Source organism: Grammomys surdaster, unplaced genomic scaffold (assembly GCF_004785775.1).
Source record: "Grammomys surdaster isolate TR1022 unplaced genomic scaffold, NIH_TR_1.0 144, whole genome shotgun sequence".
Classification (NCBI taxonomy): Eukaryota; Metazoa; Chordata; class Mammalia; order Rodentia; family Muridae; genus Grammomys; species Grammomys surdaster.
Window position 1 is genome coordinate 4,427,911 of NW_021604602.1, and position 23,731 is coordinate 4,451,641.

General features: G+C 47.0%; 2 protein-coding genes across 3 annotated transcripts in view; one reads left to right on the forward strand and one right to left on the reverse strand.

Moving 5' to 3' along the window:
- Wars (tryptophanyl-tRNA synthetase) overlaps nucleotides 1-17,745 on the reverse strand; it is a 34,820-nt gene extending 17,075 nt beyond the window's left edge. The window contains exons 1-4 of one of the 2 annotated variants that reach the window (XM_028764426.1): nucleotides 17,678-17,745; nucleotides 12,015-12,184; nucleotides 6,052-6,265; nucleotides 4,436-4,544 (exon numbers count right to left, since the gene is read on the reverse strand). In XM_028764426.1, coding sequence (XP_028620259.1) covers nucleotides 4,436-4,544; nucleotides 6,052-6,265; nucleotides 12,015-12,125 — 434 coding nt within the window. In that variant the 5' untranslated portion in view covers nucleotides 12,126-12,184; nucleotides 17,678-17,745. Of the gene's footprint in view, nucleotides 1-4,435; nucleotides 4,545-6,051; nucleotides 6,266-7,688; nucleotides 7,760-12,014; nucleotides 12,185-17,677 lie in introns of those variants that run through there. The other variant, XM_028764427.1, reaches the window with a different exon arrangement.
- A 163-nt stretch (nucleotides 17,746-17,908) lies between these two features.
- Nucleotides 17,909-23,731, forward strand: part of Wdr25 (WD repeat domain 25) — a 134,909-nt gene continuing 129,086 nt past the window's right edge. Inside the window, exons 1-2 of the mRNA XM_028764496.1 lie at nucleotides 17,909-17,930; nucleotides 21,631-22,453. Of these exons, the coding sequence (XP_028620329.1) occupies nucleotides 21,653-22,453 (801 nt within the window). The 5' untranslated portion in view covers nucleotides 17,909-17,930; nucleotides 21,631-21,652. The remainder of the gene's footprint in view (nucleotides 17,931-21,630; nucleotides 22,454-23,731) is intronic.

Here is a 23,731-nt window from a genome sequence, read left to right on the forward strand (position 1 = left end):
GTGTGTGTGTGCGTAGGATAACTTCAGGTGTTGTTTCTTAGGAGCTACTTTGGGACAGGGTCTCTTCAGGCTGGCTGACCGTGAGCTGGGGATCTGCCTTTCTGGGTCTCCCTAGCACATATTATCACACCTGGTTTGTTACAGGGTTCCAGAGGCCGAGCTCAGGTCCTCATGCTCCTCGTGCTCTCACAGAGTGCACTAAGCCATCTCCCTGCCCTGGAATTTGTGTTCTCTTTCTGTTTTTCTTTTTTTGACAGGGACTCACAGTGAAGCTCTTGCTGTCCTGGAACTCACTCTGTAGACCAGGCTGGCCTCAAACTCAGAGATCCCCCTGCCCCTGCCTCCTGACTGCTGGGATTAAAGGCATGCACCACTATGCCCAGCCTTCTTTCTTTTTTAAACTTTGTTTTTACTTAAGTGTATGTATGTTTCTGTGTCTGAAACCAACCACAGGCTGGGAGTGAGCATGCTGTCTGTGAGCAGAGGTGCTGCAGACAAAGAATAATAAATCCCCTTTTCCCAGAGGCCTGGATAAAGTAGTCTAAATAACAGTGTTGTGTAGCCAGAAGTGGTACTCTAGGTTACAGGCAGAAGGGTCAGCAGTTCAGGGAGAGCTTCAGCTACATAATGAGATAGGTCAGCCTGAGCTATGATAACCGGCCTCAAAAAAGAAATGAACAGCCAGGTGGTGGTGGTGCACGTCTTTAATCCCAGCACTTGGGAGGCAGAGGGAGGCGGATTTCTGAGTTCGAGGCCAGCCTGGTCTACAAAATGAGTTCCAGGACAGCCAGGACTACAGAGAGACCCTGTCTCGAAAATAAAAAAAAAATAAAAAAAAAAAAAAGAAATGAACAGACAAAAACCATTCTGGTGGTATCCTCTTTCATGATCTAGGGCAAAAGGCTGGTTTCTGGCTTGTATATACTGTATGCTTTGCACATTGAGTGTGAGTGTTGAGTGAGTGAGTGTGTTTTAATAGGAAGGGTCTCATTTAGCTCAGCTCGGCCTTGAACTCACTGTGTAGTGAAAGATATCCTTGAACCCCTAATTTGCCTGTGTTCTACCTCCTAAGTGCCAGGATTAGAGGCATGCATCCCTTTCTTGTTTCCTGGTTTTCTGAGTCAGGTTCTTGTTGTGTAGCTTAGAGTAGCCTGGGAATCCCACTCCTGCCTCCTCTCCAGGTGCTAACACATGTCCAGCACAGGGCTGGAACTGTCCAAACTCACCCAATTTTATTTTATTTTATTTTATTTTATTTTATTTTATTTTATTTTATTTTATTTCTGAGACTGGGTCTCACTATGTAGCCCTGGCTGTCCTGAAACTTGTTATATAGACCAGGGTGGTCCCATCTGCCTGCCTTTGGGGCCTCTTGATTCCTGGGCTGAAGCTACCACACCCAGCTCCACCCAGTTATTTTGAATGGGCACATGGAACAGAGAAAAGCCATGCCCTGAGTTGCTTTTCATGTGGCCAGAGGGCATATCATCCGTTCACTAGGCCAGGCCCTCGGCCAAGGCCATCTTATGCATCCCTTTCCAAAAGGGCCTTGTTAGAGATGAGCTTGTAGATGCCATTTCACCCCCAGTCTCATAGGTAACGCTAGGTAATGGTTTCTGTCTCTCAACTCCAGAATGTGTAATGCCTTCCTGAGCTATTACATAAGAACATGGGGGCAGGGCAGCCAGTGCTCTAAGATGTTAGAGGCTGTAAGATCAACAATGCCATGGGATGGCTCAGGGCAAAAAGGTTTGCTTTAAGCCTGAGGACCTGAGTTGGGTTCTTGGGAGAGAATCAAGTCCTACAAGCTGTCCTATGGTGGCTACATGCAGTGGCTAAACAAACACATCATACACACATGCACACATGCTGTCCTATGGTAGCTACATGCAGTGGCTAAACAAACACATCACACACACATGCATACAATAATGAACTAGGAGAACAGCAGAACATCTGCATGGTGTTTTCACAATCAAAAAGAGTAAGTTATCAATCAGAAAACTCCACAAGGCAAGTCTGGGAAGCTGGGTGTGCTGTACTCCTAGCAGGACTGGGAGTTCCAGGCCAGCCCAGAAACTGCCTCGGCACAAACAACAGCAACAGTTCTAGGCCAGCTAGGGCTACAGTCAGACCACGTCTCAATACACAAACCCAAACCCAAAAACCCAACAGTATTTTAAGATCCCAATATTCACCAAACTAGCTAACAGATCTGGAATACCAGGTACACTAAACCCAGGAGAAAGCTCTGCCTGTGCTCAAGACTCTGCAGGTTGGCCAGGCATGGTGGGGCATGCAGGTGGATTAGAACACTATGGCCATGTTAGCTTCTTGAGTAGCCAGTCACTGCCTACCTTAGTGTGTGACTGGACAACTCTGTGACTATCAGGTAATGCTTTTGGAATGTTCTAAGCGACCGTCAGAGCTGCTACCAGCCCCAAAGCCAGGAGTGCCATCAGACAGCACCTGAGGCCTAAGGCCTGGGTGTCCCTCCTGCACCCCAGTCATGGCTTTCTTTTGTTCTGAAGTTGTTATCACACTGGAACACTATGGTATTTCTGGAATAAATATATCCCTGGGCTATGGTCACTCATATTTGGCTCCAGAATAAATTATCTTATTCTTTGAAGGGTGAGAGCTATGTTTTGCATTGACAAACCTCTGTTAAAATCCCAGAGGCACTTCTTGTAGAAAAGAAAAGGCTGATTTTAAAATTCACATGGAAGTGCAAGGAGCTAAAATAATCTTGAAAAAGAATGGAATTGGGATATATATTTTATGTCAGAATTTGCTGGATTTGCTCTCTTTCTATTTTGGAGACAGGGTCTTCAGTTTCCCAGGCTGGCCCTGACTTGTCTATGTGGTCCTGGATGACCCTGAACTTCTGCTCCTCCTGCTTCTACCTCCTCAGTGTGGGGGGACTGCAGGTGTGGCCAACACTCAGTCTGGGGAGGGAGAAACGGAGTGACTGTGGACAGGGAGGACTCTCTGCTGGGGATAATCACCTCTGTTATTAGACACTTGCAAACACGGAACCACTGAAGAGTACAGTTTAAAAAGTCAAATTCTATGATATATCAATTCAATTTCTTTACAAATTTTTTTTTTTTTTTTTGGTTTGGTTTGGTTTTTCGAGACAGGGTTTTTCTGTATAATCCTGGCTGTCCTGGAACTCACTCTGTAGACCAGGCTGGCCTCGAACTCAGAAATCCACCTGCCTCTGCCTCCCAAGTGCTGGGATTAAAGACGTGCGCCACCACCGCCCGGCTACAAAAAGTTTTTATCACATTTAATTAAGTAATTTGTTTTGTGTATGAGTGTGTGCTCTTGCATGTGTGGAGGTCAGAGAACATTTGGGAATTGGTTCTTTCCTCACACTGTGTGGGACCTGGGGACTGCACTCAGGTTGTTAGGTTCAGAAGCAGAAGCAGATGCCTTTCCTTGCTGTCCTCCTAGCAAGCTCTCAATCTCCCCACCCCCGCACGCACACACTCTGGCTATCCTGAAACTCAATGTAGACCAGGCTGGCCTCAAATTCACAGTGAATCCCTGCCTCTGCCTCCTGAGTGCTAGGATTAAGGGTATGTGTTACCACACCTGGCCACAACTTTTTAAATTACATTCATTGATTTGTTTGTGTTTCTCTGTATGTGTAGTCACACCATGGAGTGTATATGACTATCAAAGGATATTCTGAGGGAGTCTGTTCTTCTCTCCTTCCCTATATGGGTTCTACTTAGGAACAGCTCAGGTTGTCTGGCTTGTCAGTAGGCACCTTTCTTTACCTGCTGACCCATCTCACTGGCCCAACATTCAATTTCAATTAAGAGAAATATTGATTCTATTTTGTCTAGTGTGGGCTGAGCAGGGCTCAGAGCCCTCTGCAGACAGGCTGCGAAGTGTCTGGGTGGGAATGCTCTTTCCTGAGTGCTCCTTGAAGCACAAATAGAACAGAACACCCCGACTTCAGGTCGTTAGTTCCATGAACTGAGCTGAGGAGAAGCAGTCTGTGGGAGGAAGAGGCAAGGAGTCTTCTAGAACTTGCCCTTCTTGATGTTATCTGCACAGAATTTATGGTCGGGGCAGGGATACTCTGTCCCAAGGGCTCTGCTGTAAATGTCTCTTGATGTCACTCATGAGGGGGAGAAAGAGTGTGGGTCACTTCAGGAAGCCTACTGCTTATCGTGTGTGGGAAGTACTCAAGCTGGACTCAACACCCCCCGGCTCTCACGACCTTTATAAGTTACAGCATGGACTCTGACTGCACTTCACCTGCCAAGAATGACCTCCACCAGTGAAGCTCACCAAGAAAGCTGAGGAGTTGCAGGTGAAGGGATGAGGTGATTCCACAGTGAGCCTCACTTTGCCCAGGGTACCAGGCCTCCCCAGCACCCCCCGTTCTATGAACCCAGAGCAGAGGAAGGGTCCTGACCGGTGGGAGAAGAAGACGCCCCGGCGCAGGAAGCGGTGTGGTCTTTGGCCGGTGGCCCGTTCTATTCGGTTTATCAGCTCTTTGTCAATTTTGCTGCTTCCAAACTGAACTGAAAAAAAAAATCAGGAAACAGAAGAGATGACTTTCTTAGATGCAGAAGACTTAGTAACCTGTCTCAATGACCCTAGTCTCTTTAGGCCCTGGGCTGTAATGCTTACCCTCACACAAAGGTCCTTTCCCTTTGTAGCAAAATAGCTGAGACCCTGATCAGCAAAACAGGGGTAAACCACATACTATAGTGCTGTTTGCCTGAGTCTACACTGTGATGGGAACACACCCAGAAAGCAGTGTGGCTGTCAGTTCACACACACACACACACACACACACACACACACACACACACACCCCACTTACACTCCTTAGGGTGTAGCTTATACTGGTAACAGCCACAATTCCCACATTTCTTAAACTGCTGACTTAGACTCATGTTGGTTCTGAAGAGACTCTCCCCTCAGTGACAGTCTTTTTTTTAGGTTATTGAAGTAGTTTTGATGGAGACATAAACACCTCAGTGGTTTCGTCCTTGACCATTGTCAAGGACAATCAAGGACAGCAAGTGCCTTGGAGGATGGGTGTCTCCGTTCCCTACCAGGTTGCTTGCTTCAGGTCATGATTTTGAAATCTGTCATTTTGTATCCTTTAAAACTGTGGTCTCTCGGGACAATCGATGTGTCCCAGGCTGTCACTCAACTATGTGGCTGAGGATGACTTTGAACTTCTGACCCTCTTGCCTCCACTCCTAATCTCAAGACAACAGGTACGAGCCGCCATGTTTGGCTTATTGTTATCTAATTTTAAAATAGTCCTTTGGGACTACAACATACAACCCAGGATCTATTTGTTTCTTCATATTGAACCCTTTTACTTAGAAATCACTCAAAATTTAAAAATATCATATATATATGATGCTGAAATTAGTATGTTTAAAGAAATATCTTAATTTCTATTGATGGCAGCACTATTCACAAGGGGGACTCTACCTATGTGTCTCTGAACAAAGAAAATGTGAGGTGTATACAGACACACACACACACACACACACACACACACCACACAGTACAACTTAACTATGAATGGAAGTAGAATTCTGTTATCTACAACAATAGAGTGAACCCCCAAGGACAAACCAGATCAGCAGTTATAGAAGATCAAATACTAGAGGACCTCATCCTATGTGGGACCTAAGGGAGAGTACAAGGCAGGGAGAGGGAATGGGGAAAGGCTGTCACGGTGAGATTAGTGGATTCTGATGGGTCACCAACAGTGCAACGGATGCCATCAACAATAATGTATTGTGTATTTCACAACAGCTACCAGAGAGAACTTGAAATAGAACCACTGTTGGTGATAGATACGTTAAATATCCTGATGTGGTCATTATCCAGGGTACGCATAGATGGATAATCATCCTGTCCTAAAACCATTCACAATTCCTGTGCCAATTAAAAATGCACACAAGTTTGCAAGAGCACACATACTTAGACATGCCAATGAGGAGGGCACCGCAGCCACGACTAGACACTGAGGGGCTGCGAGGGAGGCAGCAGACGACTCACCAATGAGCTTGTCATAGTCGACGCCTTTTGCACTGCTTGTCCGCACTGTCCACGGATCCAAAATATCCTCGCTGGCTTTTGTGGCATCTGGGTCACTATTACTCCCAGCAGTTGGATTTCCAGGAGGGCAGCCAGCTTTGTATTCTTCCCCCATGGTGGCCTTATAGTTCATTTTTAATGATAACAACATCTTTACTGCAGAGTCAATCTCATCCTAAAGGGAAAACAAGGTGAATGCTCAAATGCTCAAAGGCCAAGGTCTGCAGAAGGTTTGCTGGTTAGTCAGGTGGCAGGCACTGTGGCAGGACGTTCACACACCTGCTGTCACCGTGTGTAGTTCTACAATCTTGACAAGTGCTTGCTGAGGAGTCTGAGAGCCAGGGAGTCGTCCTGAACAGGCAGAAAACTGGGCTCCGGTATATTTAACATTTGTTTGATACTCTAGTGCTACAGATCATGAACAGAACCACATAGGGCAGTAGCTGTGCCACGGAATGCACTATTGTTTAAGACAAGGTGTGCGTGTGACAGCTTCTTTAATGGAGCTCAGAGTGCATCTTGCACCATGGTACATTCTGCACAGGTGAGGATGAAAAGTTACAGACACAACCAAAGAGGCCAGAGGAGTCGTGATGGCAACTCAAAGACATGTCATGAAAGCAGGTGAAGGTCAGAGGAAGCATACACCGAGGGACACTCAGAGACAGGGACACCACTGGATGACAGAGTCTCATCAAGGGAACGTGTACACCGAGAGACGCTCAGAGACGGGGCATCACTGGATGATGGAGTCTAATGAAGCTATTGCTTTTTAAGATGTATTTTTATTTGATGTGTATGAGTGTGTGTGTATGTATGTATGTATGTATGTATGTATGTATGTATGTATATATGTGCCATATGTGCCTGTGGAGGCCAATAGAGGCCACTAGGTCTCCTAGTATTGGAGTGAGTTGCCATTGGGGGCTGAGAACCAAACCCAGTTAGTTCCTCTGTTGAGAAGCAAAGGCTCCTAACTGCTGAGCCATCTTTCTAGCTAGTTACCAGGCTATTTCTAGTGTCTCCATGCTTATGACTCCTGCAACCCCAGCAGTTGGGAGGTGTAGGCAGGAGGATCAGGAGTTCTAGGTCATTCCGGGCTATATCCAAAGTTGGAGGCCAGTCTGGGTACACAAGACTTTATTTTTTGAAAAAGAAATAAAAAGAGAAAAGGAAACAGTAGTAGCAGAAGCAATTGTAAGCTGTATTCCTGGGCACTTTGGAAACTTACTGAAGACCCCTCTTTTCTAGGTGCTCACAGTGGCCACCCCAGAAACATCAAAGAACAGGCCTAATTAAGGCGATCAAATCCTGCTGTGGCCTCAAGCTCAAGCTGGTAATTGCCATAGCTGTATTAGACCACTGAGACGACACAGTCTAATTTGCTTGCCTAGGGAAACACACATATTAACGCAGTTTATACTTATAGCAGTATGTACTACACACTGGGCTTCCTGGGGAAGAACTACCATTAACTCTAACCTCATTTAGAGAGTTGTTCACTGGTACAATACCCCAGCTAAGGGGAGCTAGGATTCTGTAGTTAACAGTGCTTCAAAAATAAAAGTATCTAGAATTTGTTATCAAAATGACTTTACCTCATGCAATCAATAACTCCATGTCTATAGCTCACACAAGAGAGAAGATGCCTTCACTGGACAGCTGCTCTGCTGTCTCAGCAGTCCTAGGCTCAGCACTGGAAAGAAAATAAATGTTTAACAAGTTTCATCTGCAGAATTATCTGTGAGCAGACTTGCCTTGCTCTGAAATACATAGCAAGTGGAATCTTTTCATCACTGACTGTTGACAATTTCTACTCTATCTGATCGGATTCTGAAAGGAGGAAACAGTTAACCTCGTCTCTGCTCAGGGAACTTCTGTAGCCCAGAAAAGAAGCAATGAACAGACCTGCCTGACCTGTTTCCTATCTCAGTGTAGGGTGGGCCAGGACACAGAGACTCAACTTAAAAGCCAGTGTTCTAATGGTATCGGGAGACAGAGGCAGGTGAGTCTCTGTGTGTTCTAGACCTGCCAGGGGCAGTGAGACCCTGTCTCAGAATGAGGATGGAAAAAAAAGGGAGTACTAATTAAAAACATTACAGTGTTATTCAAATTTAATGTTAAACTGATAGAAATGCCACTGTTAGCCTCCAAAGTAGGCTTACAGAGAAATGATCGATTCTTGGGTCTTTTATTTATCTTAGGTTTTGTCTGAAAACCATTTAGTCCAATTCACTGAGCCCACATGGTGAGTTCTGGATAGTCAGGTATTTGGACATGACTTTCTCTCTACACCACTTATTTCCTTTAAGAAGTAATAGTTTGCTCAGATTAACGACCAATGAAAGCTCCTGGGCTGAATGTGAGGTGGGCAGCACCATCTGGTAACAAAACAGACTTCTGAGAAGACTGCTAGATGGAAGGCAGAGGAGGAGGCATAGAGACGTACGAGTGGAAGCAGCAAACAAGCATGAAGTGCCTTTGCTGCCATTAAAGATGCAGACTGACAGCTCCTAAGACCCACTATTAGCAAGCTCCTTAAAAGGACAATCCCAGAAGACAAAAAAAACAGGAGCAGGACGGCAGCTACAGGAACCAGAAGGTGGGAAGTTCAGGGGCAACTGACAGACTGAGAGTCATGAGAAAAAGAAAAGCTGAGAAGAGCTGGTTGGGAAGGCAGTGAGCCCACTTGACACCACGGACTACCAGAGACCCAGGCATCAGGGATGGAGTAATAACATACAGGCAATAACAGGAAAGCCAGCCAGATCTGTTCAGGAAACAGTTCAGTTCATGTCTGGGGCCCCATTCCATCCAAAAGTTTCCCTGGGAAGAAGAGAGTGGTACGTAGACCAGAGACTGCTATACATAAACAGTGGGAAGTATATAAAGCCCAGCCACTCACTCCCTAGATAGCCGATCACAGAGAATATGATTTCCAAGAAAGGAAGTTAATACTCTGAACACAAAGATTCCTCAACCAAAACAAGTCCCACGGCTATCTAGGAAAGGGGTTGTGCATGGCTAAGATCTCCTCACAATGTGGACAGCTGACAGTTGTCTCCAAGAGCTTGAGCAGACGGCAAGCTATAGCACACATCTGCGATGCCTGTGAGGGGAAAAGAGAAGGAGGAAGAAACTCACCTGGAGACTCGGGGCAGGAAGGGCAGAGGGCACCAGGAGCACCAGCATCACCAGCTCAGGGAGCTAAGGGGCATGGCCACAGGGACACTTGGGAGTTTATGACAGGAGAAACGGAGGACAGCAGGGGGTTAGGGTGAAGAGACAGTCCTCAAAGAACAGAAAGAAGTGGAAAGTAGCAGCAAGAAATACGAAAGCCAGGAGAGAGGTTTCTGACCGAAAAACAGAAGATAGAGTACCAAACAGATCAAGGGAACAGTGTAACTTCTGAGAATTAAAGTTTGCAAGGAGTATTGGTCCTATCCCTGGAATGTCAGAGCTCTAGAAAAGAAAGGACTCCAATGTCCCTAGTGAGGACTACGAAATGCACTGACAGACAATGGTGACTGAGCCACAGGGACTGCATTCCAAGGGAAGTGGAGTGTGGCTTCCCATCACTCTAGTGTAACAACCAGGAGGCAGAGGCAGGAAGATCAGAAGTTCACAGGTATCCTTGCCTATAGCAGGCTGAGGCCAGGCTGGGCTACATTGAGATTCCATGACAGACAAAATAAAACAACAGAATTCTAAGGGAAAGCTGCCTCCATCTCAGAACTCCACACCCAGCTTAGCTGTCAATCAAACCTTAGGGAAGGTAAATTGGCAGAGGTCCTACAAGAGTGCTCAAGAAGTTATCTTTGCATAGTAGCTGCCGTGTGTTGAGATTCAACAGCCAGAGAAGAGCCGTGATAGCCTACACTGCTTAGTGGTGGGTACAGAGTCTGAGGAATGTGTCACTCGGCAGCAACAGCAACAGCGCACTAATCTAGATGGGACAGGCCCACTACTTGACTGATGTGAGCTTTGATGCAGTCAAGAGACTGGATAAACATGAGGTATAGGGGGCTTCTGTCAAGGTACAGATCTTACGGCACAGATCTTGCTATTATTTAGTAAGTGGGGATAGAATTTTAATGATAAAAAGTATACTGTATACACATACCAGGAATGGATACCTGGTCTTGAGGCTGTGATAGTTAACTCTTATTGTCACCTTGATTGGATTTGGAATCACCCAGGTGACACTGACGGTTGTGTCTGTCAAGATGTTTTCACAGTGGTTTGTCAGGTGAGGGACAATCCACTTAGAATGTGGGTAATACCATCCCTCGGGTTGGGGTATCATACAGATGTATCTGACACCATGAGGGAATAGACCCTCAAACTGTGAGATAAAAGAAACTCTTCCTTTCTGAAGCTGGTGTTTTGGGTCAGCTATCTGGACAGAAATGAGAAAAGTAGCCAGGACAGTGGCAGAAAGCTACCTTAGCATGGCAGTGTTCCACTGTCCAAAATGAAACAAACATCTCCCACCCAACAGGAAACAAAAGCTCAAACTATACAAAAGTAACTTAACCACAAACACAAGGTTGACTGTGTTCCCAACCTATCAGACCTTGGTGTCTTTGTGTTAATGTGGTGCCTGTCGGCATTATGAAGAATACGGAAAAGGCCAGGCAAACAGAAATTAAGGCAAACATTAACCCCAGAGAAAACAGAAGGTGGGAAGGGAAGGAAAAGGGCTCATGCTTTAGTTGATGGTTCAGCTGTCTATGTGTTGACATAGTGTAATAATGTCTGTACTAATAATGCCCTGACTAGAACTGTGACATATCGCGGCAGCTGGAGGAGGGGAAGTGTGCATGAAAGCAGGAATCCCTCACGGCCTCTGCCAAAGCCCCGACTTGAAACAGAGAAAGGAGGGACATAGTAGGCATGCCCAAGTACAAACCTTAAGAGCTGAAGCACAACAGTAAGAGCTGAAAGAAAGCGTCTGCATGATCAGAGCTGAGGAGAAGAGGCTGGAAGACACTAGGGCAGTTGGGGTCTGTAGCTCTGGGTTCTGTATCCTTTGGGTCAACTAACACAGGACAGGAGCCACTAAACACAAAGAGGTTCTTCATCTGCACTGAGGATGGACACATGCCATCTCGTCACTTTACTCACTGTCAACTAAGGTGGGAAGACACACCCTAAATGCAGGTGGCATCATTCCATGGAGAGAGCCGGGCATGCACATTCATCTCCAGCTCCTAACAGTGACCCCATGTGACCCGCTGCCTCCCAGTCCTGTCTCTGTGCTCTCCCTGTCATGAAGAACTAACCTTAAACTGTGAGCCAAACACACTCTCTTCCTTGAGTTGCTTTTGTCCTGCATTTTGTCATAGCAACAGACAAAAAAGTCAACTACTATATCCTCTACAGATATAGTATAGCAACAAAAACAAGACAAACCCAAACCCAGCCAGCCAACCAACCAACCAGAAAACAAAAACAACAACAAAAAACCCAAACCAACTAACCAACCAACCAAACAAACAAAAAAACCCAAACCAACCAACCAAAAAACAAAAACAACAAAAAACCCAAACCAACTAACCAACCAACCAACCAACCAACCAGCCAAAAAACAAAAACAACAACAAAAAACCCCAAACCAACTAACCAACAAAGTAACCAAACAAAAAACCCAGGGCATCAAACTGTTTACATAGAAAATACACAATACTAAGATGGCATAAAGTATAGGGCAGATCACACGTGAATCCTAGACTACTGCATGTGAGGGACTTGGGCACCCATGGATCTGGCACCTTCGAGGATCTGGGAGCAGCTCCCTACTGTACAAAGGCCTCTGAAGCACAGGGACAGGAATGGCACTGAACTTAGCAGACTAGACCAAGACAGCTGTGCAGGAGTGGAGGCTCAGGCGTGTGTTTTGGGGAGCCCGACAAGTCACCTACTTTTGGTGCGTTTCCAGCTTTGAGGGACCGGACAAGCTCCCCTTGCGTGGCTATGCTGTTGAAGAGCTCCAGTGGAGAGGTGCAGGGCTCGCCACTGGGCATGTCTGCCATCTTCTAGGACCTAGGCCTGCAGCTGGCTGGTGACGTGTGTTCAGCAGTTGAGACAGACTCTGTGGAGAAGATGAGACAGGAGATGAGGGTGGGAGCCATGAGCACTCTTCTACAGCTCTGCTTTCTTTATGGCACTCAGCCTTTCTTTCAGAAAAGCATGGTACCTGAGCTGTAACAGAGAACAGGCAACACAACATTAAGTGGGAAAGAGAAGGGAAATCTGGGGATCATGATAACGCAGCATCAGCGCTGGCAACGAGAGCTAAAGGCGTTAGTGGGAAGTACTAACTTGAGGCCAGCACAGGAGTGCATTCTTGTAAACAGTAAGTTGGCACAGGGTGATGTTTCTTCCCATCTAGTGCCCAGAAGAGAGGAACTCATGTTTGCTTGGAATACAAACACACTTTAGTAAGGCTACATTCACTAGACCAACAGACACTTTGCGAAGTCTTATTTGTTCTTTATTTTCAGTGCCTTGGGAACAAACTCTCAGGCTTTTGCAGTCATAAAGAACACACAATACCACATGGCCTCTCTCTAGTTGGCCAAATGTTGTCCTCTCATAGCAAGTCCAGGTGGACAAGGTCCTCCTGTTTTGAGTTCTAGAGCACGCAGACCATGCACCTCGTCATCCTGTGAGCTGCCTTTCGGAAGCTGGGAAAGTGTGTCTGCACCTTCTGTCAGTCACTATCACTATTGACACTGGAAAGGGTGGGGACCGGGCCACCTGGAGTCCTGCTGGGACAGTCACTTTCTTATTGATAAAATGGTAACTCTTGGAACTTTTAAACTTACCTCAAGGGCTGTTACAGAAATAAACGAGAAAAAACTGATGCAGGGACACAGTACAACTGTAAGCAAGATACAAGTGCACTTCCAGTCTTGTTATTCCCGGGTTAGAGAGTGAGGGCTCTAGGGATCTACCTAACTCAGCTTTACCTGACTTACATGAGCAGTAAAGGAGGAGTTAGAGGAGGAGCCGTAGCCTGTGCTGGACCAGTAACTGAGCACTGTGACCTGGCACGTTGGTCTGAGTTCCTCTATGTATCAAGTCACCTGACCCTCACCAGAATCTATCTCCTCACTTCTGCAAACAGACCCAATTAATCATACCACCGAAGTCCAAAGTGGTGAGCCAGTGAGTGCTGTGCCCTTCTGGCCCCTTACCCCATTTTGAACCAATGAGTTTTCCTGGGTAGATGACTCAAAGGCAGCTGTATCACCTAGGTCCACTCCAGCATGGGTGATGGCTCATGAAAGCTAGTCACCTGGACAGTACCACAGAGCCTGAAGGCAGCTAGGGTGATCTGAGCCCTTTCTGGGCAGCTGGGTTCCTCTGAGAGTCTCTCTCAGCTGTCTTTACTGCTCATGTATGCTTGAGGGGAGGGAGGAACCCAAAGAATCTGGTTAATTTCAGGGATTTCCTGAAGCTAGTTAGTTGTTTACTTTCTGAGTTTAATGAGCTTCCCCACTGCAGTACAGGACCTTTCCCTCCCTCACAGCACATACTGTTGGGCCACCTCCCTGACAACATCCTATGTTATACAAGCTTCCCTGCAGGATGGAAACTTTCAACTGGAGGACAAAAGCTCGGGTGGTCTCAGCCGCTGTCCCTCACTACCTGCCTCTCAGTCAGATGCACAGTGGAGATGCCATCTGTTTGTGTTTATCCACTGGTTACATTTGTTCAATGCCACCATTTTCATACAAGTCAATGAACTCCAATATCCAAGGATGGGTCAGCAGTCACTGAGAATCATCTCACCGGATTCCCAGAAAGGAATCTCTGACTTGGAGAGCAAGGCCTCATGGCCGAGCAGCGGGGAGGACAGGGGGAAGCCAGGGAGTAAGGACACTCCCAGTCCCTGCAGATTTTCTATGGGCATGTTTGCTTGGATCAGATGAGAGAAATGAATGCAATAGAAATGACTTCTAGACACAAAGGGTTAAGCAGATTTCCCAGTGTCTCGGAAGAGCAAGCTGCAACTGTACATGCTGTTAGCTCAGGAAAGCCACAAGAATCTGCCTGACGTTCAGATCCAGAGAAGTCAGGCTCTGGTGTCAGAGTCCATCTCAGTCGTAGGCTCTCAGAGTCCTGCTCTTCTTCCTCCTGTCTAGGATCTCTCCCCCTCCTTTGTTTGGTCTCTGCTATCTTTCAGAGTCTACCTCAGCTTTTCACAGTCATTCCCAGCCACTGCAGCCCTGGAACCCTGGGACATTCCTGTCCTACTTTGTTGTAGCACTTCCTCTGCCATTGAGCTGGTAGAATTGTAATTAGTGAGGGTGTAAACCAGCATATATTTCTAGTTTCTACTATGAATGACTCTCCTAAATCAGTAAGCTCAACCTCTTCCTCTAGGCTGTTCTTTTATATCTTCTTTGTAAGTGTAGGTTTTAGCTGGGCATGGTGGTTGGTATATACCTCTAATTCTAGCTGAACAGAGGGACTGGTAAACTTTGGGCTAGCCTGGGCTACAGAGAGTTAGTGGGTTCAATATCAGCCTTGGGTTATATAGTAAGACCCTGTCGTGACACCCTCCCCCGCCCCGAAAAAAAACCCTCCTCCATCCCAGCAAACATAAAAATAACAGTGTTTGCTTTAGTTGATGGATGAGTCAGTCAGGACCTAAGGCTATCTCTGGTTTGATGCTCTGGCACCGAGCCATACCCTCTGAGATGTGGGAAGAACCAGAAGACTGCCTTGGGTCTCCTCTAGGTCTTAGACCTCTAATTTCTTTGCCCACTGTAACATCTGTCTTGTTCTGGTTACCTCTGGACTTGCCTTTGTTTACCCTACTTCTCCACAAATGTGGGGCTCTGCAAAGACTGCAGTCAGCTGTGGCCAGATATGCACTCAACGTCTAGAACAAGTGCCAGGGAGAACTCGAGAGTGAGCTTGGGACAGCTAGTCCCTTTCCACTGTAACAGGGAGGGGAGCGGATGTAATCCGCTAGGAAACTGGATCTGCAATCAGGATCCACGTTGTAGGGGAGCACCTATCTCTTCAAGTATTAGAAGTCTGACTTGGACGATGTATAGAAACTAAATCAGACAGAAACAGATGAAATCTGTTTTCCTGGTCACTCATGCATGGCCACTGTTTAAATCTTGTGTGTGTGTGTGTTTGTATGTGTAAGTGCATGAGGGAGAGAGTGAGGAAAACCAAGAGAGTAAAAGAAAATTTCTTTTTTTTTTTTTGTTTTGATTTTTAGAGCTGAGGACTGAACCCAGGGCCTTGCACTTGCTAGGCAAGTGCTCTGCCACTGAGCTAAGTCCCCAACCCCCGAAAGGCAGTTTCTTGAGTGAATATTCTAGGAATGGTTGAAGCAAAGAAAATAGAGCTAGCACCCTCCTTACTCCACGCAGTTACACACTTACCTCAACTGTGTGAAGAGTGAAGAACTCTCCCCATCTTCCTCTATTTTTGGTTGCTAACCTTTAGAATGAAGCTTAACTTCAGAGGTGTCTAGCTAGGAGTTCTTGAGTATATCAATATTTGCATATTTGTTGGCTGTACAAGGGTGTAAGAAGTGCTCAAGTTTACCATCTTTATGAAGGAGTCCAAGATGCCAACAGGTTAAAGACCACTGTCTCAAGGACTTACCACATCAACTCCAGATGAGAAGCTGTCTCTTTATCAAGGAAATGCTATTTATCCAACTACTAATACAATATGGAAAAAAGAAAGAGGTTATAACCAGGAAGTTCTCTATTATCCCCCTAACAAAAGTCCTGGGATTGTAAAAAGTCAAATACCCTAATCCAGAGCAACCACAGTAGGCCTCTGATGAGAAAGCTACACAGGCTCCTCCGCCTGTAATTCCCCTTTGCAGGCCCTTTCATCTATGGCGCATTTGGAGAAATAGCATTGTTTTAGATGACACAGTAGGCTCGTAAAGAAACAGGCACATTGTAGTGTGAGCAAATCGGAACGAGAAGGATTTGGACCATAAGGAAACCATCACAGGGAAGAGCCACAGACTCTGCAGCCTGAGGGAGGAAGGCAGCAAGATTTTAGGGGCAGCTCGGAAAGAGAGTGGTCTAGGAAACTTTCTAGATCCCTTGGGACTGTAGTCTCAAAGAGTACATAACAATAGCTTCAGACTGACATGATCACAGACAAAACCCCTTTAGAGCAAGCAGTTCTTTCCACTCCTAAACTTGGGGATAGATGATGGTCTAGTTCATGAAAGATTATTTTCCCAATTTAAGGCATTGGGGATGGAACCCAGAGCCTGGAGCATGCCAAGTAAGCCTTTTAACAATTGAACTACAAGCTGAGCCCCATGAACACTACCTTAGAAGAGAAAGATACTAATTTACAAAGACAGACGTTACAGACTCAGTTGTCACAATGAGAACGCCAATGTATTCAGACACTGACCACTTAAGGAGGCCAAGTCAGCCGGAGCTTTGAAGATGCTGCAGAGCAAGCTCTGAATGCAAACAGGTCACTGGGCACCCACTGCATCTACTCCTCACAACTAGGGCATCACCTGAACTTGAGTCAACTATCTGAAATAAATGCACCACATCCCAAACCTGACACATGCCCTTCTCAAGTCTTCAACGCTTTCACATAAGGTGGGTAAAACCAAACCACTGGGACAACCGAAAACAAGCTGCAAGCCTAGCCAAGAAGGCAATACGTACCCTAGCTGTGGAATCCAAGAGCCCTGATCACACTGGACAGGTAAGCAGATGAGACTGTCCAGCCAGGGTGGAGGTCTTTAATACTCCCCTTTTTCCTCTTCCAGTTTCTTTCTTTCTTTCTTTTTTTTCTAGAGTCTACTGTTTTTCTTTCCTGCTCTGCTACACCCTTTCAGTTTCACTTATTGCAAGGTTTCCTAGAAATCACTCAGGTTCTCAGAAACATTTTAGCCACTTGACCAGTTTTCTTCATGAGCAAGTCCAGCCAGTGGCTAGTTAGTTGGGCTGTGGGAGGAGGAGGTTGAGGGCCAATCAAACTCTCAAGAGCCCTGAGCTACTTGCCATTGCATCAGCTGTCTCTTTCTTCAGGTTGACCTCCGTATGACCTCCTCACCCTTTCCTAGCCCCACACCCACAGCATCATTCAAATTGTCTGTAGGGTAGGGACGAATGGGCCGGGCAGATCACCGTGTACATTCCCTGAGGCAGTACTGCTCTGAAGTGATGCACTGCAGCGAAAAGATAGGGACTCCGAGGTCAGGGAGCATCGGCTTTTAACGTTGGGCATAAGCTTGCTATGAAACCGTGGGCAAGTAGCGTTCCTTCTCTGCTACGCTATTCCTCATCTACGAAACCGGCACCAGGAGCTTTACAAACACTTCGTGGAGGGGACTGATGGCTATCCTACGGGGCAAAGCCCAGGAGGTGGGAAACCGTGACAGGCTGGGTGGGCGGCGCCGCCGCAGCCTCCCGGTCCCTCGTGGTGCCGGTGCCGAGAGAACAGAGTCCGGCTCCAAGCTGGACGCTCAGAGCTCGGCGCCCCGGCGACAGCCCAAGGCCCCGGCGCCACCTCGGCATCCCTCCCTCGCTCCCGGCGCAGTGACCAACCTCTCCTCACTTACCGGCGGCCCCTGTTCGGCCCCACCAGTCAGCACCACTGGTTCAGCCACCGGTACTTCCTGGGCGTCCCTGGAAACCCCAGCCGGCTGGAACAACTTCCGGTCCTGGCATGCCGCCATTGGCTGTCCAGCCAGGGGCAGGGCAAATCCCATCTCTGATTGGCTGAGGTTCCCAGCGTCGTGGTGGAACACTACTGGGCGGCCCGAGTGCTGGCCGGACCGCTGTAGGGGTGTACCAAGCGCTTCCGTGTGTGTGGTGAGCGGCGGGCTCGGGCGGGAGGGGGCCGGGACCTGGCGGCCGCGTGCTTCCCGCCTCTTAGCACTGGGCTCAGTTCGCCGCTCGCTTTCCTTTTCTTCCCGTTCATCCGTAGAGTGTTGTGCTCTGAACTCTTTACCCATTAGTGCTGACAACTTGGCTAACTTCTTCATCCATCGAAACCTGTGTCTGTTTGTTTGTTTCCCATCATGTATCCGTGGCCCTGGGCCAAGATCAGTGCTTTAATTTCTGTCCAGATCAGATCCATCATAGTGCCTAACATAGTACCTGTTGAACGGGAAAATTCTGGCTTTCTTAACTTCCTCAGCTCCCTGTCCTATCAGCTTGCAGTCTACAAATACAACTAGATTGAGGGTTCTTGGACAGTGAACAAAACACACAGGACACCCTGCGCCACGTATCCGTGCTCTCTTTAACCTTTTTAGTATTCTTCTAAAGTCCTCAGTACTCTTTTCCTCATTAGCCTCTTGCTCTTGGTTTACCACAACCCCCTTCTCCCCTGGCAGTTTTTAGACTTGGATACAAAGTAGTAGCCATCATTTCTTAAACTAAGTGCGTCCCTCTCAGCCTTCTCCCTTCATGTTTTCTCGAGTCACCCTTGACTCCTCTTAGTTGGCATTGGTTCTGTTTTAGTCTCAGTATTGTGATCACCTTGGTTCCCTCAGCCTCTCCAGAGTGTCACACTGGTGTAATCTCTGAGGCCTGTCTGAGCTCCATAAAAAGATGTCGTCTTGGGCCCCGCTGCCCCATACCCTTTTCCTTTTGAGTTCACATGTCCGTGACATCTTCTGGCTCACAAGTGGAGTGGGGGATGTGTTTGTCTTCCTAAGGCTCGTGAGTGTGCCGAATGAAGGGCATCATTTACAGTTTTGTCTCCTGTGGCAGATGTTGAGTGAGTGAATGAAATCTATGTGTGATACAGTCTCTTGCTGTCATTCATTTTCTATGCCCTGATGGGCCGCGCTGTCCACAGATCTGCTACAGGCCTCTTTTGTGAGTCTACCCTGCAGATAACCACATAGCTGAAAATCCAGGCTGTGACTGAGCTCTATATAATAGTGTGGTGGTGGGAATCCGACGGGTTCCATTTGAGGGACCAGGAGATTGGCCTCAGATCCCTGCTGAATATGTAGAGATCACATTATTTACAGAGAGTGGCTCGATCTGTGTGTAGTTAGTTGCCAGTGGGATCTTACTTTGGTTGGAGCTGGTTTTAGAAGTTCTTTTTAGAAGATGACTCTAAGTGCGGACATTGTTACCCGCCTGGATTCAGTTGTTGGTGGGAATGATGACTACAGGCCTTGGATGATGAGTGGACTTGTATGGCAATAGGGTTCTTAGGTGAATAGTGCCATTAGGGGATAGGCTTTGAGTGGGATGTTGAAGTCCAGTGTGTGACTTGGACTTGTGGTATATACTTGCAATCCCAGCACTCGGAAGACTGAGGTAGGAAGACCGTGGACTAAGCCCAGCTTGGCTTACATAGTGAGTTCTTGTCTGGACAGAATGGGGCTAGAGAGGCTCATCTGCTAAAGGCACCTGCTTTGAAATTATGAAAACCCCCGGGCGGTGGTGGCGCACGGCTTTAATCCCAGCACTTGGGAGGCAGAGGCAGGCAGATTTCTGAGTTCGAGGCCAGGCTGATCTACAGAGTGAGTTCCAGGACAGCCAGGGCTACACAGAGAAACCCTGTCTCAAAAAACCAAAAAAAAAAAAAAAAGAAAAGAAATAATGAAAACCAAAGTTCAGATCCCAGCACCCATGTAACAAGCCATTACACACTTTCTTGTAACCCGGCCCTTATGAGGTCAGAGACAGAGAGACCACACTTCCAATAGACGGAAAGCAAAACGGCACAGGGTAAATGGCACAGGGTTTCATATTCTGGCCTCCTTGTATGTAGGAGCACAGATTTGCACATCCCCACAGGCACTCACACAGCAAACACACAAGTATAAAAAAAAAAAAAAGGAAGAAAAAGAAGCAGGGCTAGCTGGTTCATGGCCCAGGCTTGCATACTGTCCCACTCTGCCCTCTGCTGGCTGTGATGTGCTTAGCACCCTTATTTTCTTCCTGTCTGTCCTTACTGTGCTGTTCTTGTCACCGAATTAAAATACTGAGTTCTAGACCAAAGCACTTCTTACCTAGAACTAGCTGATTGAAGTTTGTGAATGCTCAGAATTCCAGGAAAAAATTTTAAAAGTTAATTCAGTACTGCGTGAACCTATGCGTTTGGAGTGAAACAAACAAACTTGGATGCCATGGTTAGAACTGCTCTTGCACAGTTGGGTAGACCGGGGCCTTAGGACCCGACCCTGGGCTTTGTGCATGCCAGGTGGATGCTCTGTTGTTGTGTTTTTGTTTTGTTTTAATTTTTTTTTCAAGATAGTTTCTCTGTGTAGTCCTAGTTGTCCTGGAACTCACTCTGCAGATCAGACTGGCCTTGAACTCAGAGATACACCTGCCTCTGCCTCCTGAGTGCTGGGATTATAGATGTACACCACCACCACCAGGCTGAAGTTGTTTATTTTTAAAGACAGGGTCTTGCTGTGTATCCCAGGGTGGCCTCAAAATCATAATCCTCCTGCCTCAGCTTCACGCGTACTACCATACCTAGCTCGTTGTTGTTGTCCTCTTGATTTTTTTTCTACCTTCTCTTTCTTCTTCTCTTCTGCTTTGCAGTGCTGAGGGGCAAACCCAGACCCTTGCATGTGTTAGCAAGAGTTCTGTCAGCAAGCTTTAGCCCCAGCACTACAGAGGTTTCCATTGAAAAACTTATGTGTAAAGCCAGGTAGTGGCGGCCCATGTCTTTGATCCCAGCACTCATGAGGCAGAGGCAGATGGATCTTGATGAGTTTGAGGTCATCCTGCCCTACATAGTAAGTTCTAAGACAGCCAGGTCTATTCAGAGAAACACTGTCTCAACACACACACACACACACGCACACACACGTAACTAATTATGTCTACTTAATAGGAAATCCATTTATTTTTTACTATTGCTTGGGTTTTTATATATTATGTAATGTTTAAATCAGGGTTATCGTATGTATCTCGCCGAATATCATTTCCTTTTTTTTTTTTTTTTATACTTTTATTTGTATGTATGACTGGGTGATGGTATGCATGTCAAGGCACACATGTTGAGGTCTGGGGACAGTTTTCATGAGTTGGTTTTCTCTTTCCACCATGTAGGTTCCAGGGATGAAACTTAAGCTTGATGATAAGCACCTTTAATCCACTGAATCATCTTGCTGGCCCAAACAGCACATACTTTTTAGTTTTCCCTTTTTAACAAGGTATGTTTTCTATTTTTAGTTATGTGCATGCACATGTTGTTGGTGTCTGGGCATGTCCGTATGAGTGAAGGTCGTCTGGAGGACAGAACAGGGTCTTGGCTCCTCAGGAGCTAGGACTACCTGGGGTTGTGAGTTGCCTGAGGTAGGCCAGGGGACTGACTTTGGATCCTCTGGAGGAGCAGTGTATACTGTTAATCACTGAGCTACATCTCCTGCACCAAACATAATTTCTTTATGTTGAAATATCTGAAATCCATTTTTTATTCTCTATGTGTTTGTGGACTTTGATGTCTTTCGACTTTCAAGGGGACATCCTGCTCTGAAATGCAGAAATTTTCACGTATTCATATTTGCTGACTCTTGATCTTGTTTACTTCTAGGAAGTCCCCTTTGTGTGACTGTATGGCCTCACTGGTGGCATATGATGACTCTGACTCGGAGTCCGAGGCTGACCCTGCCAGAAGTGGGGATACTGCAGGTCAGATGAGTGACGACGCCTCTGGTGTGAGCAGACCTTCTGGGATGGGGTTTGCATCTAGCCCAGTGGGCATGACCAGAGAGGGGACACAGCACTCAGGGGACGCTCCTGATGAATACCCAGGGAAGCGACGTCTGCCGCTGGCTCGGCTCTGGAGAAGTGACCCGGGGTCTTGTCCCAGTCAGAGGCTACAGTGGCCCTCAAAGGAACCTGATACCACCTTCTCCACCAGTGAGCCTCCTCGTTCTTCTCTATGGATGACCAGAGCTCCAGTTGGCCATGTGCCCCTAGCAGCTGCCTGCCTTAAGCCACTAAAACCTGCCTGGGATGCCCTCAGACCTTCTTCTGATGATCAAAGCAAGTCTGAAAGCACCGCTGCAAATTCCAGCTCTTCTCAGAGGAAAAGGGGTGAGGACTGTGTACTTCCCTATATCCCCAAGAGACTGAGGCAGCTGCAAGCACTGAGTCTAGAAGCAGGTGGGGACAAAGATGTAGAGCCCCTGGGATCCCCTGCAGGGTGTGCCCCGGCCCCACGCTGCGTGGCTCCCACAGTGTCTGAGTTCATCCAGCCATACTTGAACAGTCAGTTCAGAGAGACTACAGTCCCCAAGAAAGTGCTTTTCCACCTGCGAGGCCACAGGGGCCCAGTTAACAGCATTCAGTGGTGTCCAGTCTTTTGTAAGAGCCACATGCTTCTCTCTGCTTCCATGGACAAAACCTTCAAGGTAAGACGACGGAAAACAACTCCCAGTAACTCTTAGGCGTACGCTACTGGGATGCTTTACTGATTGGAGTCAGGCAGGCAGTGGGTGGGCACATGCTACACACTCCCTTTGGAAATTTCTGTAGTTCTCTTTGGTACACTGGAGAGAGAGCTCTCTATGCTCAGCTTCAGATCTTTGGTCTTTCCTGCCTCATTCCTTTCTTTCCCAGCGCTGCCTTGCCGCAGCGCTACAGTGTTATGACAGACGGTAAACACTTTACCTAATTTCATAGTAATACATATATATTCTAATTTCAAGACAGTGCTTCTCTATGTTGCTTTGGCTGTCCTGGACTCGCTCTGTAGACCCAGTTGGTCTTGAACTTACAGAGATCCTCCTGCTTCTGTTGGGATTAAAGGCTGCACTAGTACTCAACACGCATACATTATTTTAACTCAAATATGCCATAGTTCATTTCTTTTCCTGTGTTTGGACATTTTATCACCTTTAGTAGTGCATCCCGTGACATACTGTAAGCATGTTGCTACTTACATATTACCCTGCCAGAGCCTGGTATTTATTTATAGAGCGTCCTCCAAAACAGTAGTTCAGGGTTGCCTATAAGGCTTATGGCCCTTGAGAGAGAGAGAGACAGAGAGAGAGAGAGAGAGAGAGACAGAGAGAGAGAGACAGAGAAAGAAAGAGAGAAACACACACACATAGAGAAACAGAGAGAGACGCAGAAACAGAGGGGGAGGGAAGGGAGGAGGGGGACAGAGAGAGAGAGACAGAGACAGAGACAGCAACAGAGAAACACAGAGAGAGACAGAGAGAAAGAAACACAGAAGAGATAGATGCTCTATTGCCCATGGGGTCAGATAAATTAGACATCTGTTTTTGCGGGGATGCAGTGTGGTTTTGTTGTTTTGGGGAGTTATTTTTTCTTTTGTTTTGTTTTTGGACAGGCTCTCATTGTGTGGCTAGCCCTGGCTAGCCTGGAACTCACTGTGTAGACCACACTGGCCTCAAAGGCAAAGAGATCTGCCTGCCTCTGCTTTCTAAGTGCTGGGATGAAAGGCATGTACCACCATGCAGTACATTTAAGTGCAACCTGTAACTGCAACTTACTGCCAGCAGAGTAAGTGAGCCTGAGATGTACAGAGCAGATAAGCTCTAGGGGCCGTGGGACCATCACAGCTCCCCGGTGCTCCTAGCACTGAGTACTGTCCCCGGTGCTCCCAGCACTGAGTACTGTCCCCGGTGCTCCCAGCACTGAGTACTGTCCCCGGTGCTCCCAGC